This window comes from Engystomops pustulosus, chromosome 3 (assembly GCF_040894005.1).
Source record: "Engystomops pustulosus chromosome 3, aEngPut4.maternal, whole genome shotgun sequence".
Taxonomy (NCBI): domain Eukaryota; kingdom Metazoa; phylum Chordata; class Amphibia; order Anura; family Leptodactylidae; genus Engystomops; species Engystomops pustulosus.
In genome coordinates this window covers 80,140,099-80,165,656 of record NC_092413.1, presented here as the reverse complement: position 1 = coordinate 80,165,656, position 25,558 = coordinate 80,140,099, and the positions used below count along the sequence as shown (strand labels likewise).

Genomic DNA, 25,558 nt, shown 5'->3' with positions numbered 1-25,558 from the left:
TATTTGTAAATTGCTCTGGTCAATAACACAGCAAATTTCCAGAAACACTTGCAAAGGAAAGGGTTAATACGATGTGTGCTTCAGACATCTTGTTTATACAAGATCATAGTATCATTTTTGGACAGTGGTACATACATTATATATCATAGCCAGGCATTCACTGAGAAAGACATTTCGATAACTAAAACACAGCTTTTATTATGCTTTAAATGCACACACACAAATCAACTAGTGCTAGAGGTAATGCAGCAATGCTTTAAACTGAACACGTCAGTAAGTCAGCAGGAAAGCACCTACAATTTTTCTTATTGGGGTGCTGCCACCCATGTAGCATGTGTGGCTAGTGAATCCACTTTACTTGTATAACTGGGGTCTGAACATAGATTCCCCATGTTCACAAGGTGCCCAAAACAGATAAGTGGATAGGTGGTTGTATGCCTGACAAACACAGAGTCATTTGTAAAAGTATAAGTGTAACATGTGCCAATTTGGGCTGACCTCCGACAATCGCAGAAATAAATGCAGGTGTAAAACAATACATCCAGGTGGATAGGAAGGAAGCCGAAAGGTGGGGGGACATGAAAAATATGGAATTAGTCTAACCGGTAATTCAGTTTCCAGTAGTGACCATGATGGCCCCCACCTGGAGGATGCTCCTTATATCCTGTAGGGACAGGAAGTTACAAGTTTAAAAGGCTCCTACCTAGCACCCAACACCAGTGTCTAACAAAGTACCACCTGGAAGGATGCAAGTGCATAGAAAAAAATTTGGACCCATTACCAAAAAGGAAGATTAATAATAAGGAAATAATAAGGATGATAATAAGGAAAATAATGGGGGGCTGTCGTGGTCACTAGTGGAAACTGAATTACCGGACTAATTCCATTGTTCCACCACGTTCCCATGACGGCCCCCACCTGGAGACTTGGAGACTAGCGTTTGCTGACTTGTAGCAGGGCATGGTGGTAGATTTTATTAATCTAGCTAAAGTTGCTTTAGAGGCTTTGACGCCTTTGTTTTTCCCTGCAAAATTAATTAAGAGGTTTGGATCATTCCTCCAGCCTTGTGTAGCTTCTAGGTAAAGAAGCACACACCTTCTAACGTCTAGGGTTTGCCATCTCTTTTCACAATCTGTTTTAGGGTCTGAACAGAGGGAGGGAAGAATAGTTTCTTGTTTGCGGTGAAAGTCTGAGACTACTTTTGGAAGAAGTAAGGGATCTAATTTAAGGATTATTTTATCATCTAGAATTCTTAAAAAAAGGGTCCTTACAGGAACGGGCCGGAATTTCACCTAATCTACGAGCCGTAGTGATAGCTATCAGAAAAAGCCTTTTTCAGTGTAAGATTTTTTATTTTAACTTATTCTAGGGGTTCAAAGGGAGGCCCTGTAAGATGATTTAGAACTAAGGAAAGATCCCAAGGGGGTACCTGGTTCTTTATGTATGGTCTGATACGGCAACAGCCTTTAATGAACCTCTTTACCCACTGGTGGCCTGCTAGAGGAAAGTCAAGGAAAACACTTCATGCATCAATTTGGACCTTGAGGGAACTGAGTCTAAGACCCAGCGATAAACCTGATTGTAAGAAATCTAGAGCTAAATTTGGGTCGCCCTGGGAGGGGGGGGGGGGGTCCCCGCACCAATTGGAATTTTTTTTTCCAGATTTTTAGATAGATGGCATTGGTAACAGGTTTCCTGCTTGCTTTGATGGTACTGATTACCTTGCTCGAGAAGCGTTTGGCTGTTAAGAACGTCCTGTAAGCTTTAACTGATGTATGTTTTGATGACATAACGGTCCCTGCATAAAAAGATCCTGACGGTGGGAAAGATGATAGGGATTGTCTATAGACAGTCTCTGAATAACCAGGAACCAGCTTCTTTTTGGCCAGAATGGGGTAATAAGGATCAATAGAACCTGCTCAGTCCTCAACTTCTGTAGGACCTTGGCCATCAAAGATATAGGGGGAAAGGCACAAACTAGGCCTGTTCCCCACAATCAGCTGAAGGTGTCTAGGCCTGTTGGAGAGCCCCTGGTGTCCAGAGAGAAGAAGTGGGTCGCCTTTCTGTTTTGGCGAGTAGCAAACAGGTCCAATACTGGCGTCCCCCAAAAATAACAGATTTCTACAAAGTTCTCTGGATTTAGAGACCTCTAAAGAGCCCAAGCCGCGCACTGGATGCAGGGTGTCAAGAGTCCTAAGAGACTTAGGGCTGCAGAAATTCTTTTCCTGGAAGAGACTTACAGCTGGTTTCAATTTTGGAACTTTTTCTTGAGGTAAAAAGGAATCGAACGTTACCCGTAGAAATGTTTTTGTCTTCTCTGGGGTTAAATCTGACTTCTCTTGATTTATTATGCAACCTAGATCTTGGAGGAGAAGTAGAGAGGTCTGTAAATGAGCCCTCAGCTCTGATTCTGTTTTGGCAACTAAGAGCAGGTATTCTAGGCTTTTTTAATGTATGATTAAACGGTAGATACCGTTTGTTTTTTTCACCATAAATAGAGGGGAACAGAACCCTTTCCCTCTTTCTATCTGCTGTACCGGAACAATCACATTCATACGACATAGCTGCTGAATGATGGCTCAGAGTTGGAGATTTTGATTCTTGGTGAAATTGGGGGGAATTTGAACATTTTGGGGGCGTAAGTGGAGAAATTCTACCTTGTAACCTGACTGAATAATCTGTAGAACCCAAGGACTCCTCCCATTTGGCTACAAAACAAGAAAGCCTGTAGGTCATTGTCTTTTTTTTTTTTGGTCGGGTTTACCTCTTTAACCCCTTTTGCGTAGCTACATCTGCCCGTCTTTCCCCTGCCCATGAATGGTGTTTTGTTTTCCCTAGAGGGTCGAAAGGAAAAAAGGGGCTTCTTGGAAGAAGGTTTGTTAATTGGGAACCCCTTCTTTTTATCTGCAGTTCTTTCAAGGATAGAATCCAGTTCGCTGCCAAATACAAATTCTCCCTGAAGCATGGTATTAGACTTGAAATCGCCCCCCCCCCCTATTGTTTTAGCCACAAAGATCTACAAGCAGAGTTTAGCTGAGAACCTGGCAAAAGCATTGGCTAAAAATGCAGTGGTCGATTCAAGGAGGGGCATGGATTCTAAAATTTATTCCCTATTTATTCTATTTACTAGATGAGATTCTAGTTCAGAGAGCCAGAGAAAGAGGGTCTTGGCTCAGATGTGGAGGCAATATTTGTTTTTAGATTTTTGATTAGATTTTTGATCTAGAGGAACTTTAAGTTGTGCGATATCCTCAAAGGGGAGGTAAGCTTTTTTTAACCACTTTTGTGACCTGGACACCTACCTGGTATAGATTCCCATAAAGCATTATCTTCGAATACTAGTCTATTGCGAAATTCCTGAGGGACTGATATCCTTTTTTCTGGAACTTTCCACTCCTCTAAAACTAGATCTTTTAATGTGTCTACTACTGAAAAGACATGTTTATTTTTATGTTTTAGTCCCCCAAAGAGTTCGGACTGAACAGAGGTTGGTTCAACCACGTCTTCGCTATCTAAGGTATCTAGGCTGAAGGAACTGGAACAGTTGGATAGGCTTAGCCGGCGGACACCTGAGGGTCATATTGAAGCGCCGGATCTCCGACAGGTGCAGCATTAGAGTAATAGTTCAGAGAAGAGGAGCCAGATTAGCCCGCCGGCCCGTCAGGCAACCTCCCCTTCACCCTGGTTTTTGAAAAATATCTAATTGATAATGACATTTGGGAGATAATGCTCAAATTTCAGCTCTCATCATGGTATCATACAGAAAACTTGAAGGGAACGTTGGTACACTTATGGATATTGGCTGATAAGAAGGCGATCTACACAACTGAAAAGGAATTAGAGAGTTGGTGGGGGAGGTGTGAGGAGCTGAGCATGCAAGCATTTCTTTTATTTTCAGGAATTGTTGCATTGTATTCTGCTTTTTCGGTTATCATCAGATGCTATGTATTGCGTCTGACTGTTTTGATAGTTAAGTGTATTAGGGTACTAGGCAGATGCCCAGACTTTGGTGGTGTGGTGTGATTTACTTATATCAAGTAAAGTTTGTAAAAAAAAATAAATAAATAAAGCACTGTAAACCAGGGGCACTTCCTCGTAGATACAGGCACTATGACTGTGGTAATCTGTTTATATTTGTTATCCCAAGCCTCCTTTTTTCTAAAATCAACTTTTATGCTAATGAGCCAGAAGGGCTCCGGGGAAGATTGCCAGAGCCCTTATGTGCTGCATCTTCACAGGCTGTCTCAGCTCTTATCAGCTCCCTCTGCCTGCTGTAATATCACAAAGTGGGAGGGTGAGTTGTTCTCCTTCATGGTATAACATCATTAGCATAATTTTGAAAGTTGATTTTAGAAGGAAGAAGGCCATGGATATCAACTATAAGAGGATTACACAGTAACAGTGCCTCGATCTATGAGTAGGTGTCCCTGGTTTTTCATGCCTGATTGTCCACTGTACTTTCTTGCCCACCCAACTCTGCCCTGAACATCACAGGAAACACTAGGAGAGTCCTGTAAGTGGATGAGGCCAGTGAATGGCTTGTGTCATCACCAGTGTTGAGGTGTAGGCTGAGGCCATGTGCTGTCAATGTAATGCCACTGTTGTAGCCTCTGTATATAGAAACCTGCAGTTAAAGGAGCCAAACTAGACCGCAGCATGGGAGAGAGGAACATATACTGCCCCTTTGAGTTTACACCTGCCTCTGCTATTGGCTCCTAAATTATTCATTCTATACAGCCATTTTTACATATGTAGGTGGCACTTTTCTCTTTGTGAAGAATCCTTTGTGGATTCACACTGGCATGTGTGCTACACGTCGTTTGCTTCCGCTTTTATAACCGCATTATGTCCGTGCTGTTTCTGGTCATTTTTTTTTCACATACGCCAAAAAACAAATTAAGGTTTAAAGGGGTTGTCCAACTATTAGAAAAATCAGATATGCTTTATTTTAAAAAAAATAAAGCTACACTCAACTCCTCTGGCACTCCCAGTGTCCCACGCCACTGTCCATGAGAGCGGTACCCCTGTAAATTAAACAGGGGCATGGCTCCAACAGACCGTAAAGCTGTATTTCTTTTAAAAAGCCCTCCCCAGCCCCACATCTTTCTAATAGTCGGACAATCCCTTTTAACATTGGTTACAAAACATAACACCTAGTTTCTAAGCCTCCTCAGTGAAAAAAAACGGACCTGCCATCGTTTTTTTTTGTGCACCCATAGACTTCTATAGTGATCCGCATCCGTGAAAAAATTGTACAAAATAGACAATGGATCAGTGGAAGACAACTGAAATGTGAAACAACCATTGAAAACAATTGCTCAGTAAGGCATCACTGAAAAATCACTGAGCGGCAGATGTTAAAAACAACGCCAAAGAGTCCTAACCCTGGGGAAATTATATAATTAGTCATCCTGTGGACCCTTGTTGATATCCTTTGAGTCATTTGCGGGTATGGCTGGATTCACATATTGTTTTTTGTTTGCTGCTGAAAGACACATTTTTCATTGAAAAAAATGTATCAAAAGGTGCGCTATAGTGTATCCATTTATGTCTAAGGACACGATGGATCCATAAACCATGTACATTTGTTGTCCTGTTACTCTTTTTTTTTTTTGGTTGAAAAAAGTTTTCTGGGGATATTTACTATTTTTTTTAGATAAGTGTCTATGGACGATGTATGTATATAGTGATATGCATCAATCCGTCACGCCCAAATACAGTTCTTAAATTTCTCTTCAAAGTCAAAACGCACGGGGGCGGGGGTTAGCCTGACCGCATATATGTTTCTAAGCAAATGCATGCGATCGGCAACCAGCACCCGGTGTTTTGTCGCACCCGGTGTCTTGCATTAAGACAATACACTGGTTGCTGGCTAATGATTGTATTTGTTTCTATAGAAACGCATATGCGATCGCCTGTGGCGATATAAATATCTCAGTTTTTCTACATTTTAGAAACACAATATATTATAATATTTATATTCATATAAAAGAGGAGACTCTCTTCTTTCATAGGAAAAAAGAAGTGAGGTTCTATGTGTCACAGAACCAGAGATACAGCCCCCTGAAATGTCTCCCCCATCTCCAGATTCTTAGCCATCAGGCTGCAGGGAGCATTTGCTGCACACAGGAGCTGCTGCTCCTCACAGATAATGGAAATAGTCACTTTATATGTTACTAGTACTACATTTTGAGAAGGGATTATATCAACTAATATTCATGTTTTCAACCCTTCTCTATGCAAATCTAAGAGCACACTTTGGGCCACATGTATCAATCGTTTTTTTCTGTTGTTTTTGCGCCTTTTCATTCAGGTGCACCGTTTTTGTGCCATTTTTGCGACTAAATGCCAAACTAGCTGCGCAGCAAAAATAACCAGCTTTCCCTCATTTATCCTAGCAATCCAGATGTTTTGATGCGCCTAATGATATACATCTCTTGCGACTTTTCATTTAGGCGCAAAAACACTCCAGCCCGAAGCTGGCGTTAACTGAAAAGAAAGCACTGAGCCCCTGTGCAGAACAGCTCATTTCTAGCAGCAAAGCTCATCCAGACACTGCAGACACTAGAACAGATCATACAGACATGAGATACTCTGCAGACACTAGAACATATATTAGATACTCTGCAGACAGGAGCTGCAGACTCTATTTACAAAACATTCTGCAGTATCCTGAGCTCAAAGCAAGAGAGAAGAGAACGTTACAGAATGTTGCACATAGTACTGACAGGTGTCCCCCATGTAATTCTGCACAGTATCACCAGTGTGTCTGAGGGGGATACTGTGCAGAATTTCAGGGGTGCAGCAGGAGACCAGCACTGAGGGATCCCCTCCAGGAGAAGCCCCTGCTGAGGAGGTCACTGGGTGCAGGGTGTCACACACCTGGGTGCTGCTGTGAGTGTTATCTTCATTCTGGGATGTGGGAGAAGCAGAGAGGAGCTTGTAGCAGGATCACATGTAAGTGCCTGAATCTAACATTGCGCCTAAACTGTTTTAAAGAAAAGTGATTAATAAGAGGCAGAAAATATACTTATCACAGATGGTTGTAGCTTGTGATAATTCTGGAAAACAGTGCACCAGAATTTAGGCGCAACTACTACACTTAGGCGCACAAAAGTGATAAATGTGGCCCATTCTCTCTTATTCCCTTTTATTTTGTGATAGTTATTTTTTGTTGGGAAAATTGACTGATACGATGAACATTCAATCCTCTTCGCTTAATGTGACTACACCGCGACCAGAACATGTCCATAAAGTTATATGTAACACCAAAAACACACACATGTCCTGGAATAAAGTTTTTATTTCCCATCATCCTCCATTATTTACACCTGTGTTATGACGTTCTCACTTTCATTCTTATGAAGCGCGGAGGGCTCTGTTATTGTGCAGCTAATACACTGGCGCAGATCTAAATGTGACTTATTATCTCATTAGAGAGGTTTATGGATATATAGTTATTTATTTGGGTTACCATTGTGTAAGGAACAGACAATTATACATCTGTGTGAATTTTCTGCAGTTCCCTTTGCTGCATATTTTGGTGAATACAGTATATTGGTGTGGGGTCTGTATGATCTCCTCTCATCTTACTGTTTTAGGAAAGTATATTTTCTTTATATAAGTATTCTGGATTTGTACATATTTTAGAGGAAATTTTGAATGTTAATTGCCAAATGCATCGCCTGGTTGTCTGCTTTCAAAATGATATAGGTTTTATGGCGCCTTTACTTTTTATTCTGTTTTATTGCTATATTTTGCAGGTTGTGTAAAAATGTCTAGCTGAAAAGCAGATATCTAGTTATTACAGTTTTAGTGATATTATGTGGATTTATTCATGTGAACATATCAATAGGGCACATTTGTGAACTCTACAAATGTCCATGTTTGTATCAAATTTTTTGCCATCAAAGTCAAATTTTAAGTATTTTTAATAAAATGTTTCAATTTGAATCAAAATTGCATGAAGGCGCCTATGTCTATAAACTCTTTGATGCAATTTTGAAAATGGGGCAAGTGTCTGCTTTCAGAAAATATCGGTCCCTCTCCCCAATGGGCCTCACAGTCTAATCAACCTACCAGTAATTTTTTGGAGTGTGGGAGGAAACCGGAGGACCCGGAGGAAACCCACGCAGACACAGAGAGAACATACAAAATCTTTGCAGATGTTGACCAGCGCTGCAAGGCTGTAGTGCTAATCACGGAGCCACCATGCTGCCCATAAAACTCCCTATCATTTATCTATCTCCTATAAAATTCTCATATTACAGTTTGTTTTACCATACTAAAGGAGCCTCTTGCTGACTGTGACTGGTCATAAAATAGTTTTATTTTGGGGCCCCACTTTTAGTTTTGCCCAGGGCCCCACTTTGTCTAGAACCGGCCCTGACCGCCAGTGCACTTTGATTTAGTTTCTAAATGAAGTGAAAGGCTACGTCTGACAGAACGCAAATTGTAAAAACAGATGCTAACATGTGATGGCGAGGCACCTGCTTTTGGCAATTTTTAGAGGTATACGTTGCAACATTCGTTTGACCAATGCAAAAAAACAAGATGCTTCGCTTACACACTCATGATCATGACACAAAACAAGCAGGGCACAAAAACAATCAGGACAGGACCTGCTGTATCGTTTATGTCTCGCCGGTCAGCTCACACATGGGCCTGAGGAATCAATAGAATGAGCCCATAGAAGCGAACCTGCTCATTTCTTCATTGTGCGCTGGCAGCCTGACATGTATCACTTGTAGATACATAAGAAAGCACATAAAAAGAATTCTAAATAAATCTACAATAAATGACCCCAAAAAATCTGTGAAGGAATCCTATGGTTGCATTCAGACAATGCAGCTGAAAACAAAGGACCAATACACAAAACCATAAAGAACCGTAATAAATACTACCGGAATAGACAACAGAACGAAACAACCCGCAGCACCATGGCCGCGCACCCGGAATCTCTGATTACTGCTGAACCCGCCTCTCTATGACGTCCCCTCCCGTCCCCCGGGTCAGCCTGTCAGCGACGGCTTCCACCGCAATGTACCTCCGCGGCTTCCGTAAGTGGTCACCGCTTTGGTAGCATTATTGACACTACGGCCGGTGAAGCGGCGGAAGGAGAAGCAGCGGCTGCGCCGGAACTACTTAGATGTGTCATTGTTAATCGCAGTCATGTTTGTATAACGGGAGCCGGAGTGCGGGAGGATGCGGCTTCTAGTGGGCGCTGCTCGGCTCCCTCCACCGCTGCCTGGATATAACCTGTGTCCGGCCATGAGCCGTGGAGCAGTGTCCGCGCCGCTGTAATCCGCACTACAAGGACGAGGTGGAGCTGCATTGTCCTGTGCTGCTGCTGCTGCGGTTACATGAGGAGACATGGCCAACCAGCCGGTGATTCTCAATGTGTATGATATGGTGAGTACGTGGGGGTTGTATTGTTACCACTGGGACATATCGTAGTGTCCGGACATGAGGAGGAGATGATGGCAGCAACCAGTGGCTTCCCCTTTGTTTCTTGCTATGTCAATGAGTCATGTCGGGTCAGAGCGGAGTCATCATTTACCTGGAGTCATCATTCAGGGTGTTAATAGGAAAGGCGTCTACCTGCACTGTGCTCGCACCAACAAGTCAGGGATCCTGCCCACACAGAGTAAGCATATTATATACTATGTACATGTATCCGGTACTGATCACACAGAATGGGAATATTATATACCATGTACTTGTAGCAAGTGCTGATCATACAGAGTAAGGATATTATATAATATGTACAGGTACATGTATCCGCTGCTGATCACACAGAGGGAATATTATATACTATGTACATGTACCCGTATCCGCTGCTGATCACACAGAGGGAATATTATATACTATGTACATGTACCCGTATCCACTGCTGATCACACAGAGGGAATATTATATACTATGTACATGTACCCGTATCCACTGCTGATCACACAGAGGGAATATTATATACCATGTACTTGTATCAAGTGCTGATCACACAGAGTAAGGATATAATATATTATGTACAGGTACATGTATCCGGTGCTCATCACACAGAGGGAATATTATATACCATGTACATGTATCCGGTACTGATCACACAGAGTAAGGATATTATATACTATTAACATGTATCCGCTGCTGATCACACAGAGTAAGGATATTATATACCATGTACAGGTACATGTATCCGCTGCTGATCACACAGAGGGAATATTATATACCATGTACAGGTACATGTATCCGCTGCTGATCACACAGAGTAAGGCTATTATATCCCGTGATGGCGAACCTTTTAGTGACTTTGACCTTTGAGTGCCCAAACTACAAACAAGACCCACGTATTTATCTCAAAGCGCCAACATATACATTTATTTTATGATTTATACTCCCTGCTCTGTCACAGCTTTCATTCATACCAGCACCCTGAGGACACCAATAAAGCAGAAAATAGAAGAAATTTGGATGATCATTGTAGCTTCCCTCCAAGGTCCCATAAACAGAAAGAATTGTCAGGATCGGAGCTACAATGATGATCCAGAGCTCTTCATATATCCCAGACTCCTTCCAATAGGAAAACAATGGCTTTGTCATCCTAAACGGAATCACAATGCAACCATAACCAAAAGGTCTCCTGTCTTGTACCTTTCCAGCATTTCTGTTATTCAGGACTTGATGATCTGTAATCCTGTGTGAGACATCTGAGCAGATGTCCAATAATTGCATGGTATTGTTCCTAAGCCTGGGCTGTGGCTAACATTGTCAGGGCTCTGTACTGCCTTACACAAACATTGGGCACTGGTAAAGTGAACAATGAGGAAGCACTGACCACAGCACGTCACATTCCCTTTACCTAGGTCTCAATGGGAAGAAATACAAGCAATGTGCCTTGCCTTATGCCTTCTTACAATAGGTTGTGTTGTTGTATATGTTTATTTTTCTGGTCCGTCATATAGACATCTGCCATAGAATTGAGCTGGCTATAGATAAGCCTTCAGAAAGCACAGCCATCATGTAACAAAGGTCTTTAACCCCTTGCTGTTGATGGACTTTTTCCCAATTTCTATTTTTTGCTCCCCACCTTCAAAAATCCATATTTTTTTTCCCTTGTGTGGAGCTGTATTAGGGCCAAATTGGTGAAATTGACAAAAAAAAAAAAAATGTTTTCACCATTTTCTTATGAGCTTTGTTTTGCCGTCTTTCACGGTGCGCTCCAAATGACACCTCTACTTTATACTTTGGACCGGTTTGATAATGAGGATACCAAATGTTTGATTTAATAGATATTAAAACCTTTTGTACAGTAAAAATTATTTGTTTCGCCCTATTCTAATGCCAATTAACTTTTCATACTTTTGATTACGGACCTGTGCTGATGTTTTGGGACTGGATGATCTTTTGATTTAATTAAAAAAAAAACAAAACAAATATATATGACAAAGTGATGATTTCGGCGCTATTTTTCATTACTGGGTCTACCACCGAATACCTGTCTTTATATTTTGAGGGTATATTCCAATTTTTTTGCATTGCGGTCAATGTTACCCAGGTAGTACCCATTTGCTAACCTGTTAGACCTAATGTTAACTGATAGACCTAGGGGTGAACAACCACCCTTTGTTGGGTCCTGAACTAGTTGAGATTAGTTCTGCGTGTGACACCAATGACACACATACAGCGGATCCATTGCTTGAGGCCCTTGGAATGCCCAATACCGTGTGTGTATGGAGTCTTAATAGCATATTCACTCTGTCTTAATACTCAGAGCTATGTAAGAAACCCTTCTCAACATAAAAGGAGAGTTACATCACTCAGGAGACGCAGAACATCAGCCAATCACCGGCTCCTACCGATGTTCAGTGAGGGACAGGAAGATGTACCTCCCTGTATGAGCATACAGTGAAAAAATGTTCCAGCTCTCCGTGGTAGGAATAGAGCAGGAATCTGCCCAACTTACCCTTCACTCTCTATTTCTGGATTGCACCCAGCATGGTCTGATGGCAGCTTAGTGCTAAATACTGTGGACCCCTTCATAATAGGAAGACTTATTAGAAGTGTCTAAGTAGAACTGTTCTAGTTGCCCATGGCAACTAATCAGAGCTCAGTTTTTATCTGCCCACAGCTGTTTATAAAATTAAATTTGAGCTGTGATTGGTTGCTATGGGCAACTATAACAGTTTTACCTCAGAAACGTCTGCTAAATCGTGTCCTAGTGTTTGGCTTGGAAGAGATTGCTGATGTGATCTTTTGTCTGCCCCTCGCTCCTGTGGTGATCTTTTCCTTACTCTTGGTGTTGTCCCCATGTGGTCTTGTCAGGGGCATGGTTTCTATGGCTTTCTGCTTTATTATGTGGTTATGAGGCACAGTTTTGCTCTCTGCTTTGAATATTGTTGTTTTCCAATAGATGTTGGACTGTTCTAGTTGTATATTATATTATGGCCATGTGATGTTATAGACACATACAGGGCTCCTGCTGAATTTCCTCTATCTTTACCGCTTACCTGCTTATTATTTATTCACTATTCCTCTCCAGGTTTTGATGAGCATTCAGTTTATTAGGGTCTCTGTATTTCTATGTTCATGCAGACATGAGAACAGTGGCGGGTACAAACTCCTGTCACAACCACTGGTGATAACTAGACATCTCCTGTCACTTTTTATGATAAAGATGATAGATAGAGATGACTGTATATTTATGGGCTCTTATTTAAAAGGCTTTGCTGGCTTTAACTACACCTGATACTGTGCTGATGCATCATGGGATTGATGATACAGTGAAGAAACGGTAGGGAGTGCAGGGGTGAAGGGTTTCTGCTAGAGGACATTTGATGAAATGATGTGGGTGTAATGAATCTGAATGTTAAGGGTAGGACATTACAGGAGATGACCTTGTATGTTTTGTCTTGTAAAGCGGATAGTTTTTACAATGTAATGTCTGCCAGGCTTCTCTGATCGTTGCAGCCAGCAGTATAATAGCAAGTGAGTCTAACATGAGGTGTCTAAATAAATGTGAAGCTTTCTTGTAGAGGCTTTGCGCTGGAGCTTCAGGCTGTGGAGCATTGATGACTGACCTAACTCTTGGCAAGGTTTATTGCTGGAATATGTCACTAGAGTCTTTATCAAGGTGCTGGCAGTGAGCTGTATAACTATATGACTGCACTTTTCCTGTACTACACTCTGATAATGAATGTGTGGATGGGGTTTAGGATTCCAAACCTATGAGACCCCTTTCAAACTAAGTGTGATGTGTGCTGGCTGGAATGTCCGGCCCAAACGCTGAGCCCTGGAAATGTACTCGGTGTGTCAGACTAGTTCAGTTTGTCAGCATTCGGGCCGGACGTCGCAGCCAGCACATGCTGTTGGACACAATCTAGGATTTGTCTTCCTAGTGGGGAATTTGCTGTACTGTTTGCAATATGTGTAGTGTATATGGTAAATGTGGAGATACTTTTTCTATTTCCAGTAAAGTGACTGCTTCTGCACAATACTCCTGACAACATTTTGCACGGTTGTAGAATTTTTGGTTTCTTGCCTATAATTGTCCACGGGCGATGTAGTTACTGTATCTAAATGTAACATTTAAGCACCTATTTACAAGAGAACCTGTCATCAGGAGCCTCTTTTTGGCTCCCCCCATAGAGAATAGTGTGCTCATTGCCAATTTTTTTGAAAGTTTTTTGCCTTTCTCTCTGCAGAGCAGGGTCCCATGAGAGTGGCCAGTGAGGAGTGGTCTCCCACCCTCGGGAAGCTACGTCATGCTTCCATTTCAAATAGGAGGGATATGGGAGTTTTTAAAATAAGAAATGGGAAATATGAAATGGATGCATGACTGAGAAATTACCACACCCCACCCTGGCCACTCCCATGGGACACTGCTCTGCAGAGAGAAAGGTAAACCTCTATCTAACTTTTCTTTTTATCAGAAAAATACTGTTTTATTATAAAAACTTTGGCAATCAATGTACATAGTATTGTCAATGGGGACAGGGGGGAACCAGAAACGGGCTCCGGATGACGGGTTCCCTTTAATTGATTTATATCGTAAATATATCATGTGCTGCTAATCTGCAAAATGGCCAAACCAATGCTGTTTTATCATATAAGAAAACATTTTTTCTTTTTTAGTATTGGATCAACGAGTACACATCATCCTTGGGGATTGGTGTCTTCCACTCTGGTATTCAGGTGTATGGTAGAGGTATGTGATATTTAATGATCTTATTCTTAATCTGCACACTCAAGAGATCCCTCTCTCTGGTTGTCCAATAATGACATAATGTGATTCAAGTGGTGAAACTTGCCTCAATGGCACATGAAAAATAAAAGGTTGATACATGGTGCCCTTCTTGGTAGTGTAGGCCAATAAAATTTCATTATTACACTAAGCATCTGTGTTTAACACTGTTGCTGCAATATATGTGGGTCATCAAAAATAACTTCAACCCCTTAACACTTTGCGCCGTAGCTCTACGGCGCAGAGGTACAGGGAATGTATGAAGAGGGCTCAAGGGCGGAGTCCTCTTCATACAAAGGTGGTGGTTGTTGCATATTGCAGCAAACCCCCACCGCTAATAACCGCGGTCGGTGCTCGCCAGCGGCATTTAAAAGACGGCGCCATCTTTATTACCATTCTCGCCCATCCCCCCCCCGAACGTCATCGGGGGGCGGCAATCGGTTGCCATGGTAGCCTCGGGTCTTCGTTTGACCCGAGGCTATCTGGCTTCTGCAGATTCGTTACAATGAGCTGCAAAAATGTCATATATTGCAATACACAAGTATTGCAGTATATGGTACGAACGATGTGACCATCTATGGTTAATGTACCCTAGCTGGTCTAAGAATTAATGAAAAAAAAAAAGAAAAAAAGTTTAAAAAAGAAAAAAAATTAATAAAATATTAATTCAAATCTCCCCCTTTCCCTGAAACTGATATAAAACATAATAAACTGTAAAAATCACAGACACATTAGGTATCGCCGCGTCCCAAAATGCCCAATCTATCAAAATATAAAAGCGGTTACGGCCGGCGGTGACCTCCGAGACGGGAAATGGCGCCCAAATGTCTGAAGTGCGACTTTTACTCCTTTTTACATCACATAAAAAATTATCAAAATGTCGCACAGACCTCACAATGCTAGCAATGCAAACGTCGGTCATTTCGCAAAAAATGACACCTCACACAGCTCCGTGCGCCAAAGTATGAAAAAGTTATTAACTTCAAAAGATGACAACATTTTTTTTTCTTTTTTGTACACATTCGTTTAATTTTTTAAAATGTATTAAAACACAATAAACCCATATAAATTTGGTATCACCGCGATCGCACCGAACCAAAGAATAAAGCTGAGGTGTTATTTGGAGCGATGAGTGAAAGTCGTAAAAACTGAGCCCACAAGAACGTGACATGCGTTTTTTTTTTGTTTTTTTTTTTTAATTTTTCCACATTTGGAATTTTTTCAGCTTCGCAGTACACTGCATGTTAAAAATGAATAACATTCCGGGAAAGTTAAATTTGTTACGCACAAAATAAGCCTTCACACAGGTCTGTACACGTAAAAATGAAAAAGTTATGGATTTTTGAAGGTGGAGAGCGGGAAATGAGCGAAAAAACCCTGTGTCCTTAAGGGGTTAAAGGACTTCTACCACCAGGATGAAGGATTGTAAACCAAGCACACTGACATACAGGTGTTTGTCCCCTCTGGCAGGATCCACTTTTCTTTAAGCTTCCTGTGCCCTTGTTTTTAAGAATTAAAGGCTTTAAATTCCTGAAAATGGGTCCGTGGGATTCCGGGCTCCCTTACAACATGTGGAGCCCCAAACCCCTCGGGCTCATTTTCATAATTTTTTTTTTTTTCATTTTTTGGGGAAAAAACGGGGAATAAGAAGCTAAAAGAAGAGCAGATCCTGCCAGAGGGGCACACATCTGTCAGTATGCCTTGTTTACAATCCTTCATCCTGGTGCTAATATGTCCTTTAACCCCTTAAGGACGCAGGGTTTTTCGGCTGATTTCTCGCTCTCCAACTTCAAAAATCCATAACTTTTTCATTTTTACGTGTACAGACCTGTGTGAGGGCTTATTTTGTGCGTAACAAATTTTACTTTCCCGTAATGTTATTTATTTTAACACGCCGTGTACTGCGAAGCTGAAAAAAAATTCCAAATGTGGAAAAATTGAAAAAAAACGTCACGTGCGTCATGTTCTTGTGGGCTCAGTTCTTACGACTTTCACTCTTCGCTCCAAATAACACGCCTACTTTATTCTTTGGTTCGGTGCGATCGCAGTGATACCAAATTTATATAGGTTTTATTGTGTTTTAATACATTTTCAAAAATTAAACGAATGTGTACAAAAAAGAAAAAAAATTTTTGCCATCTTCTGACGCTAATAACTTTTTCATACTTTGGCGCACGGAGATGTGTGAGGGGTCATTTTTTGCGAAATGAGGCGACGTTTTCATTGCTACCATTTTGAGGTCTGTGCGACATTTTGATCATTTTTTTATTTCATTTTTTATGTTATGTAAAAAGGTGTAAAAGTCGCATTTCGGACATTTGGGCGCCATTTCCCGCCTCGGAGGTCACCGCCAGCCGTAACCGTTTTAATATTTTGATAGATCGGGCATTTTGGGACGCGACGATACCTAATATGTTTGTGATTTTTACTGTTTATTATGTTTTATATCCGTTCTAGGGAAAGGGGGGTGATTTGAACTTTTAATATTTTATTAATTTTTTTAAACTTTTTTTTTTTTTTTTTTTTCTTTTCACTATTTTTTTTAGACCATCTAGGGTACATTAACCCTAGATGGTCAGATCGCTCCTACCATATACTGCAATACCACAGTATTGCAATATATGGCATTTTTGCAGGTCATACATTACAATGAGCCACTGGCTCATTGTAACGAACCTTCATAAGCCATGTAGCCTCGTGTCAAAAGAAGACCCGAGGCTACCATGGTAACCGATCGCCACCCCCCCTGATGACGTTCTTGGACGTGGCGATCGAAAAAAAGATGGCGGCGCCACCGTCTTTTAAACGCCACCGGCGACTTTGCCGGCAGCATTGAGAGGGTTAATAGCCGCGATCGGTGCAAGCACCGAACGCGGTTATTAGCGGTGGGGGTTTTGTGCAAAATGCAAAAACCCCCACCTCTGTATGAAGAGGACTCAGCCCGTTAATATTTTCATTGGTCCACTTGGATACACACCAATCTGTTCTTCTATTACATTGTGTGTAATTTTGGGCTTGTGGTTTGTTATTTTCGGCTACTGTCATAAGCCAATTTGAAGCACAGGCCGTCGGCTAATACAAGTGACCATGTAAGCCACAGCCATGTGTAGGAATTTCCATAGAAATACATGTAGATGCCAGCCAGCTCACAGCCAAAAACATCAGCTCTTAAGATATGAATCCGAATACCCTTTCAGCTAGCGTGGGTGCATGGAGAAGACTCACCGATTGTGGGTGTTAACCCTTCACATTCTTGCCTGTGATTGTTGATCCTTGTGACGACCCTGGAGATTAGCATTTGAAATGTATATTTCTAGAGCGTGAATGTGTTCATGTGTATCCATTATTATAAAAGAAGAAGGGTGATCAGGTTTGACGTGAATAAATAATTTCCGGCCCATTTAAACCATGAAATGTTTTTCCATTGTTGTCCTTGTAGAATTTGCTTACGGTGGTCACCCTTATCCATTCTCTGGGGTGTTTGAAATCTCGCCAGGGGATTCTTCAGAACTGGGAGACACATTTAAGTTTAAGTAAGTATTGTGACGATGCTGGGGGGTGAGTAGCCCGCTTCATGTGTGCATGTTTACCAAGTACACCAGTGTTTCTGAGAATTCACCCAAGATCTCCACGATCATGTTGCTGCTATGATTTGTGCTTGGCAGTAGTGCAGCTTCCAGCTTAGGGCCATCCTATAGTAATTGTCTTGGCAATGTGTTTACTCTTTGATAGGTGCAATACATTCTGCAGAATCTGGTGACTTCCAAGGATGAATGTCTGTGTAGGATCCTGACTGACTCCAGGTCATAGTCCATGTTATCCACACCTCTTGACATTATTTAATGATTTTATTAAAAAAAAAAAGAAAACTGTGGTTAAAGTTATTGAATATGACACCCAGGCCTCAAATAGCTGTTTAACAAGTTTCTTATTCTGCTTACATCTTCTTGGGATCCTTCATTATAGATATAGATATATGATATATGTGTGTGTGTATGAATTAAGTTTATAGATCTGTTTATCCCTAACAACATATTCCACTAATGTATGAGTGGAATAACCTAAATCCATGATGTTGAAGTGTCGCCCATAGCAAGATCCACCAATGCAAAGCGTGGGAAATGGAAAGACTAGTGAAAATAGGATATGTGACAATGTATGTAAATACATTTTCCAGGAGGGGATTAGGAAAACATTTCCTCTTTGGTAAGGTCTCCCCTCACCATCAAGCATGACTTTCAGAAAGCCTAATGACATGATGTAGGATTAAGCTAAACCAGTATATCTATTCCAGAGGGAACAGATTCCCAACTGTAGACAGCGCTGTTCAGCCTTGTTGCATCTATTTAGTACAGTGTAGGGAACTGGTTTAGCTGAGTGAGAGGCTTTTGACTAGGGCCGCACATTCCTGAAATATCTTGCAGAATATGAAATTTGCTGGTTTTCCTAGTTGTTCCTACTCCCATCGAGCCATTTGCCACAGAAATCTTTTCTCTGACCGAAAGGGAAAAAAAAGTACATAGTTTCAGAAAAGGCGAAATAATCATGTAGTACATTGATTATTGAAAAATGTAGCGAGTTATGGATTGTATGGTGGCGCTTTCATCACTACATGATCATTCTGGGATGTAATTATGTGCTCGCCACATGGTGGGAGGCCTTTTGTGTAGCAGCTTTTTACTGTGCTTTGTTCCTCAAAGTAGAAAAGCCTGCCCCAGTCTGAGCATGTATGTGGGAGGAGAGGTGCTGCACACCTCACCAATTTCATCTAGTGCAGATCTCCAGCTTTCTAAGGAAATGTCTACATTCAGTCAGACTACATCTGAACACCGCCGAGATGTCAAATAAAACAACATTCCTTATTTGCTTAAAAGGTTAGGGGACATGGAGGGCACGGTACAAGTAATTAGGTGGCATTCATGTGACTTGCTACAAGCGATGTACAGCTCTCTTGAGACTATTATGTATGAACTGCTATATCATTACAGCATGGGTCTTTGTTTTAATGTACTATAGAGAAGATCAGAAAGGACACTCTCCTTTAGACCCCACTTTTCTCCTCTGAACCTCCACCAGTAAGTCCGGCAGATTCTGGGGGCACCATCAGGAGGCCATGGCTTCCTGATGAAACCCTGAACAGTAGTGCGCCGGTGCGGGGCAGGAACACCCTGTGTCGGCCCAGTTCACTGATGACTGCGCTGCCTTCACACGGCGGGGGGGGGGTTTCTGGGTCGGGCCATTCACCAGGAATTGTGCCCATTTCAGGGCTTGTAAGCTAGTTTTCAGCCGTATGACTCCTGATAAATGAGGTCCAGTTCCTCACTGTTTTATAGTGAGTTGTGTATAGATAAATGACTTCTAAATGGTTTCTCCTAGGGAAGCTATAGCATTGGGAAGCACAGATTTCACAGAGAATGATATTGAAAAGATTGTCGAAGAGCTTGGAAAAGAATTCAAAGGGAACGCCTATCACCTCATGCACAAAAACTGCAACCATTTTTCATCAGCTTTATCTGAGGTAAGGTAATATTTCTTCTTCATACAAGAATGAAGTGTGCCATCAAACGTGATCATCCCCTACTAGGATCCTATTATACTACAAAGCCAGGAGAGGATGTCAAGGAATAGGGAAATATTAAAACTTTTCAGATTCTTTTTATGGCTCCCCTCTGATCAATTATGGTGTTAACCCCTTGTTCCCACTACACTGCTAATTCACCGTATATACTCGTGTATAAGCCGAGTTTTTCAGCACAGAAAATGTGCTGAAAAACCTCACTCCGGCTTATACACGAGTCAATTAAAAAAAATAATTGTTAATACTCGCCCTCCGGTGCCCGGATCCACCGGCGGCGGCTCCCGAAGTTCAGCACATTAAATAAATAAACTTAGCTCTCACCTTCAAGCGATACTCACCCCCGATCCACGGCGCCGGCTTCCGATCCTCGTTGGTGGCTCTCGATCCCCGGCTGCGGCTGTCTTCTTTCTTCTTTTGCCGGCGGAGTCGCGTCCATGTGATCTCCCCGCCAGCGCTTACTATGATCGCATGGACGCGCCTCCTCTGGCAAGAGAAGACAGAAGACTCTGCCGGGGATCGAGAGCCACCGCAGAGGATCGGGGGTGAGTATCGCTGAAAGGTGAGAATTAAGTTTATTTTTTAAAAATGTGCTCAACATACATGGGGGCAGGCTGGCTGTATACCTGAGGGGGCAGGCTGGCTGTATACCTGAGGGGGCAGGCTGGCTGTATACCTGAGGGGGCAGGCTGGCTGTATACCTGAGGGGGCAGGCTGGCTGTATACTACACCCTCGGCTTATACTCGAGTCAATAGGTTTTCCCAGTTTTTGGTGGTAAAATTAGGGGTCTCGGCTTATACTCGAGTATATACGGTATGTCCTAAATTTTAGAGCATTATTATTAAAGAGAACCCGTCAGGCAAAATAACCCCCCTAAACTAAATATATTTTCATAAACTGCCATTAGAGAGCATTGCCTCTATCCCTTCATTGTCCCTCTACATGCCTGTAAACCTAAGCAATGAGGTCCTAAAGCTGTATGCAAATGACCTGTGAGATGTCCAATGAGTCATTAGCATATTCAGCTGTCCGGCTTATGAGTGAGAGGCACAGCCACACCCCCAGTGCTTGACTGAGGGGTAACAGGGGTAACATCACTGCCTCTGACCATGTGACCAGCCTCATTTACATAATAAAGAAAAGATGATTTTACAATGAATAATATATGAAATAACTAGATAAAGGCTGGGATGGGATCCTTGTGAGCTGCTCCAACAGGAAGAGGTGACAGGACTAGTGGCAGAGACCTGATGGCAGGTGTCCTTTAACTTGTTGAACAATTATGGTACCTAAAGCATAATGTCAACAATGCACAATTGAATAGCTTTTTTTTTTTTTTTTTGTCCACTACTAGAAAAAAAGCTAATAAAGCTGATTTCATGCAAGAGAGCATTTTCCGTCAGACCCTTTTTTTGTTTGTGGTATTTATCAAACCTAACACTGAGCAGCGGAACTGAACGCGACTTCTCATTTCATGTGAGACTCTGCAGACTCGCCTGTTAGCTCTCTTATGTGAAACCGTTCTTAAAACTTTTCTTTAAAACAATGCTACAACTAGTCCCAGAGAGAAAAAAAAATGAGCGTACGGTTCAGTTGCTCTGCATCCAGGACTTTGTATCAGTACAGGACCGTTACACTCCCATTGGGGTACGTTTACACATTGTAGTTAAACCTGTATTGTAATCTGTGGTTTTAGGTGCAGACTCTTCAGGGTGAAAGGGGGATATTTTATCCATCTGTGTATGCGAGTATTCTGGAGTAATTTCTGCCTTAAATGCTGAGTGCCACAATGTACGGTATTGCAGGTGCTGGACCATTTTTAGGCATTTCTCTTGTACACCAAAAAATTCTGTTGTATTTTAAGAATAGCTGGTCTAAAGTACAACTCCACATATCTAAACTGTTCCAGATACATGCTCTAGCATGATTTATGTGGTGTAGAATAAGACCCTGGAGTGTGACCCTCCACTGCTATGTTCAATACAATAAAATGTATTGATCCCTGTGGAAATTGCAGTGTACGTAGCTCCGGCTTTTGGTAAAAAGGAGCTGTGGTACCTTGTCGTCCGGCAGATGGCGATCACTTGTTATACTCTGTTGTTGTAGTATTTGATGCATCTGGCGTAATTCGTTTCCTGTGATCCATGTAAATTTGCTGCTCACCTGCTAAATGCTGTCAATGGGACTTAGTTTTCCTTCGACAACGCTTTGTGACCTTCTTGTGATTTTAGCCAGCACCCGCACTTTATTAATTTTTCCCATTTATCTATAGGTTTCCCCTTCAACATCAAATGTACCTTTTTCAATGTGATTCACCTATTCCTTTATTTCTGTCACCTATTAAATAAAAAAGACACCTTAGACCATATCAAATCTGGTAATAATGCAGTTGAGTTGTAGTTTGAACTGCAACGTGTGAATTCAACTAATGGGAGGCGCAAAGTTGGACTAGACTGCTTAATATTCTGACCGATTTTATTATCTAGTATCAAAAGTCCTGTCTGGTGCAGTATATTAGGGTCTAGTCTATCTGCCCCATGGTGTGAAATGACCAGTCATGTGACGTTGGCAGCTACCAGGTAGAGGAGGATTTCCAGGCAGCACAAAGTGGTATATAATGGTTTAAAGTTGGTGCACTGTGTATATATATATATATATATATATATATATATATATATATATATATATATATATATATATATATATATATAATATATATATATATAATTTTTTTTTTTTTTTCTTGGAGAAGACCCAAACTAAAAACAATGGGAATACCTCTTAAGCTTTTCCATGTCTCCTTCCTGCTTAATCCTCCTGTCTCTGATATTTTTTTTTTTTTTTTTTTTTGTTTAAATTATGGCCACACCTTATACTTTGTCCACAACTTATTCTTCTTTAAAAAGAATGTGTATTATTCTATTGAAAAAGTATGTTTGCCTAAATATTAGCAGGACATTGATACACACTGCATGTTGAAATGCCCTTTTGAAAAGAAATGGGTATACACCACATTTTGACTTCCCTACTGGTAACACATGCACTGGTTGTGTGAAATCCAGTGTATTACGCTGTATTCCTTTTTATTTGTGCACGTACCCTAAGATATGTGAATGGTGAAAACTGAGAGGAAGTGAGTAGCGGATTCCAGCTGAAATCACTTGTACAAACCTCTGGGAAACCTTTGCATAACATTTCTGTCCCATCAAACTGTTGACCAGCAGTGACACCTGAAAGTGGCCTCAGACTCCAGCCATATAACCATGGCTCCTGGACATGGGGCCTCTACAGTGCTGGATTGCCCTTACCACTGGTAGTAATGTAACTTGTATAGGCATCGTTGCAGCTTCTCAACATTTATTTCTGGCTCCAGTATCAGCTTGAGAATATAGTGATAGAGAACCACCAATAACTGTAAGGTTCTATAATCCATTTTTTGTTTTCTGCAGATCCTTTGTGGTAAAGAGATCCCGCGTTGGGTAAACCGGTTGGCATACTTCAGTTCCTGTGTACCTTTTCTACAAAGCTGTCTACCTAAGGAATGGTTGACGCCTGCTGCCCTCCAATCCAGTGTCAGCCAGGAGCTGCAGGAAGAACTGGAAGAAGCCGAAGATGCAGCTGCCTCAGCCACTGCCTCCACCTCAACCTCCGCATCACTAATGCCCAGGCCTGGACGCCACACCAAGCTATAGGGGGTAGTCATTCAGAACTGACAGGCTGTGTTCTTGTTTTTTTGATAATAAAAGTATTTAGATCGATCTCCAGCAACTGACACTGCTGTTCTTCAGTGGAGGATTCTTCCACATTGTGGCATAGGTGGCCACGTTCTTTTGACAGATTTTCTGCTCAGGATCATGTTTGTATTCCACATGCCAGGGCGTATGATACAGTTATCTACCCAACATTACAGTTTTGGGATTTTGTTTTCTTAAATTTTTTTTATGTTTTCAGTGTTTAAAGTGGTCTCTCTATTAAGCAATTTGTTGTTTTTCTTTCCCACCATTGAAAGACTATTATTCTCTATGTGTAACTGACAAAGGTGTTTTACCTCAGCTCTGTAATCCAGTAGCATCTATATGCAGCACATATATTTCATACTAACTTCTACCTGAATAGGAGTGGGAGGAGAATTGTTCATGTGACTGGGTAATTCACATGTTGCACTTTAGTGGTTTCATCTTCTCTAGCCACAGACCATGTAAGTCTTGAGAAATGGTCATCGTATTCTCCCACATCTTTTTAACTGACCTACAGAATATGTTATAGCAAAACCAAATATGACTGTGGGAGGCTGACTGCTGGCCTCATGGGAATCTGATGAAAAGCATAGTTACATATGATCATTGGTTTCTCACGCATGAGCTTTTCAGTTTTTTTCAGGAGTACCCCCAGTTTTAGAAGGCTTCAGCTGGGGTTTTCCCCTTGTTCTAGGCTTCACCTTCCTCACGCTCAACAATGAAATTGCTAAACAATCAATTTCCAGCAAGTCCAGAAACGCTTTAAAGGGGTTGTGTAAAAATGAATGGCTCAGAATGAGTTTAAAACCTAAAGAAAACTGTAATGGATTCCTGACATTCACAATTTGACACTGCCTGTGTGATATTCACTGCTCGGTTATCTGTTAGTCCCTCTTAACTATTCACCTGCTGTAGCAGTGGAACACCCCTGCCCACGTGTGTTTAAAGGAACATGGATGGAGATACGGGTGGAGGGCCTAAACGCCATAGGAACAGAAGGGGATAGTAGCTTCTTATTTATTTTTTTTAATGTAACTATTTTGAGCCCTTTGTAATTTGAGAGATAAGGAATCTTGCAGGAAACTATTGCTAGGCTTTGTGTGTGTTCTGGAGTGTGGTTCCATGTGTGAGAATAATGAAACTCCTCTTACTCCAACTGCTGTGTTTTCTACTAGATCGGGGATTTTGCATCGTAGAGTGATTTTTCCAGATAAGATGTGTGGTTTAAGCACCCTATATAATGTGTGTGGGGAAACCAGCAAATCCATAGGCAAACCTGAATCTAACTAATGACGCCACATTGTTTATATGGAGTCACACCCCTAAACCATGACTGCATCTTCTTTATTCCAGTATGCTTGTGCCAATGTGTGTAATGAACATCATCTAAAATGTAACAAGAACTTCATTACATTCTCAAATCTAAAATTGGATAGAGCCCCTAGTACTGTGCCTACTCGATGGCCTGCAATGCCTTCAGGCCGACTCCAGTATTCAGGGCATACTGGCTGTGATGGAGCATGGCTCTAGGAAATTTTAGATGTTTATGACTGCATACCATGTCATCTTGAGCATGTGGCTTTGTACTTCACCACTTCTCCAATTGAAGAAGCAGAGACCTGTTCATCCCATAGAAATCTAAAGAGCTTCTACTCTGGAAATGACCCCTGTTGTAGTTGACTATAGGAAATGGTGCATAGAGTTTACTGCTGTTTAAAATGCATCAAATTTGGGTGTATTGGATTTTCTATCCTAGGGGAGATTCCCTAAATGTCTGCCTGCAGATTCACAGAATATAACATAATGGGTGCCAATCTGTTGTGTATAGTACATGTCGGACCAGCTTCCTTATGTAATTTGTTTACACTAGGCATGCACCAACATAACTCAAACCAAATTTTAGAGGTCCTGGTACATTTCAACTTCTGTTGTGAAATATTTGAAAAGTCTTTGGCCCCATGCACACGGACATATGGCCGGGCGGTGACCCCTCCCCTCTTCATTGAAGC

At 41.5% G+C, this 25,558-nt stretch overlaps 1 protein-coding gene across 1 annotated transcript; it reads left to right on the top strand.

Annotated features, from left to right (window-relative positions):
- Nucleotides 1-9,027: 9,027 nt before the first annotated feature.
- Nucleotides 9,028-25,173, top strand: DESI2 (desumoylating isopeptidase 2). Its single transcript, XM_072141201.1, has 5 exons — nt 9,028-9,411; nt 14,128-14,200; nt 17,676-17,769; nt 19,613-19,754; nt 23,262-25,173. Exons 1-5 carry the CDS (start codon nt 9,373-9,375, stop codon nt 23,502-23,504), a joined length of 591 nt encoding a protein of 196 aa, XP_071997302.1. The 5' UTR covers nt 9,028-9,372; the 3' UTR covers nt 23,505-25,173.
- Nucleotides 25,174-25,558: the final 385 nt, after the last annotated feature.

Coding starts and splice junctions, on each gene's coding strand:
- DESI2 (XM_072141201.1), top strand. CDS start 9,373: ATGGCCAACCAGCCGGTGATTCTCAATGTGTATGATATG. Junction 9,412..14,127: donor TTCTCAATGTGTATGATATG/GTGAGTACGTGG, acceptor TTTCTTTTTTAG/TATTGGATCAACGAGTACAC. Junction 19,755..23,261: donor TTTCATCAGCTTTATCTGAG/GTAAGGTAATAT, acceptor TGTTTTCTGCAG/ATCCTTTGTGGTAAAGAGAT.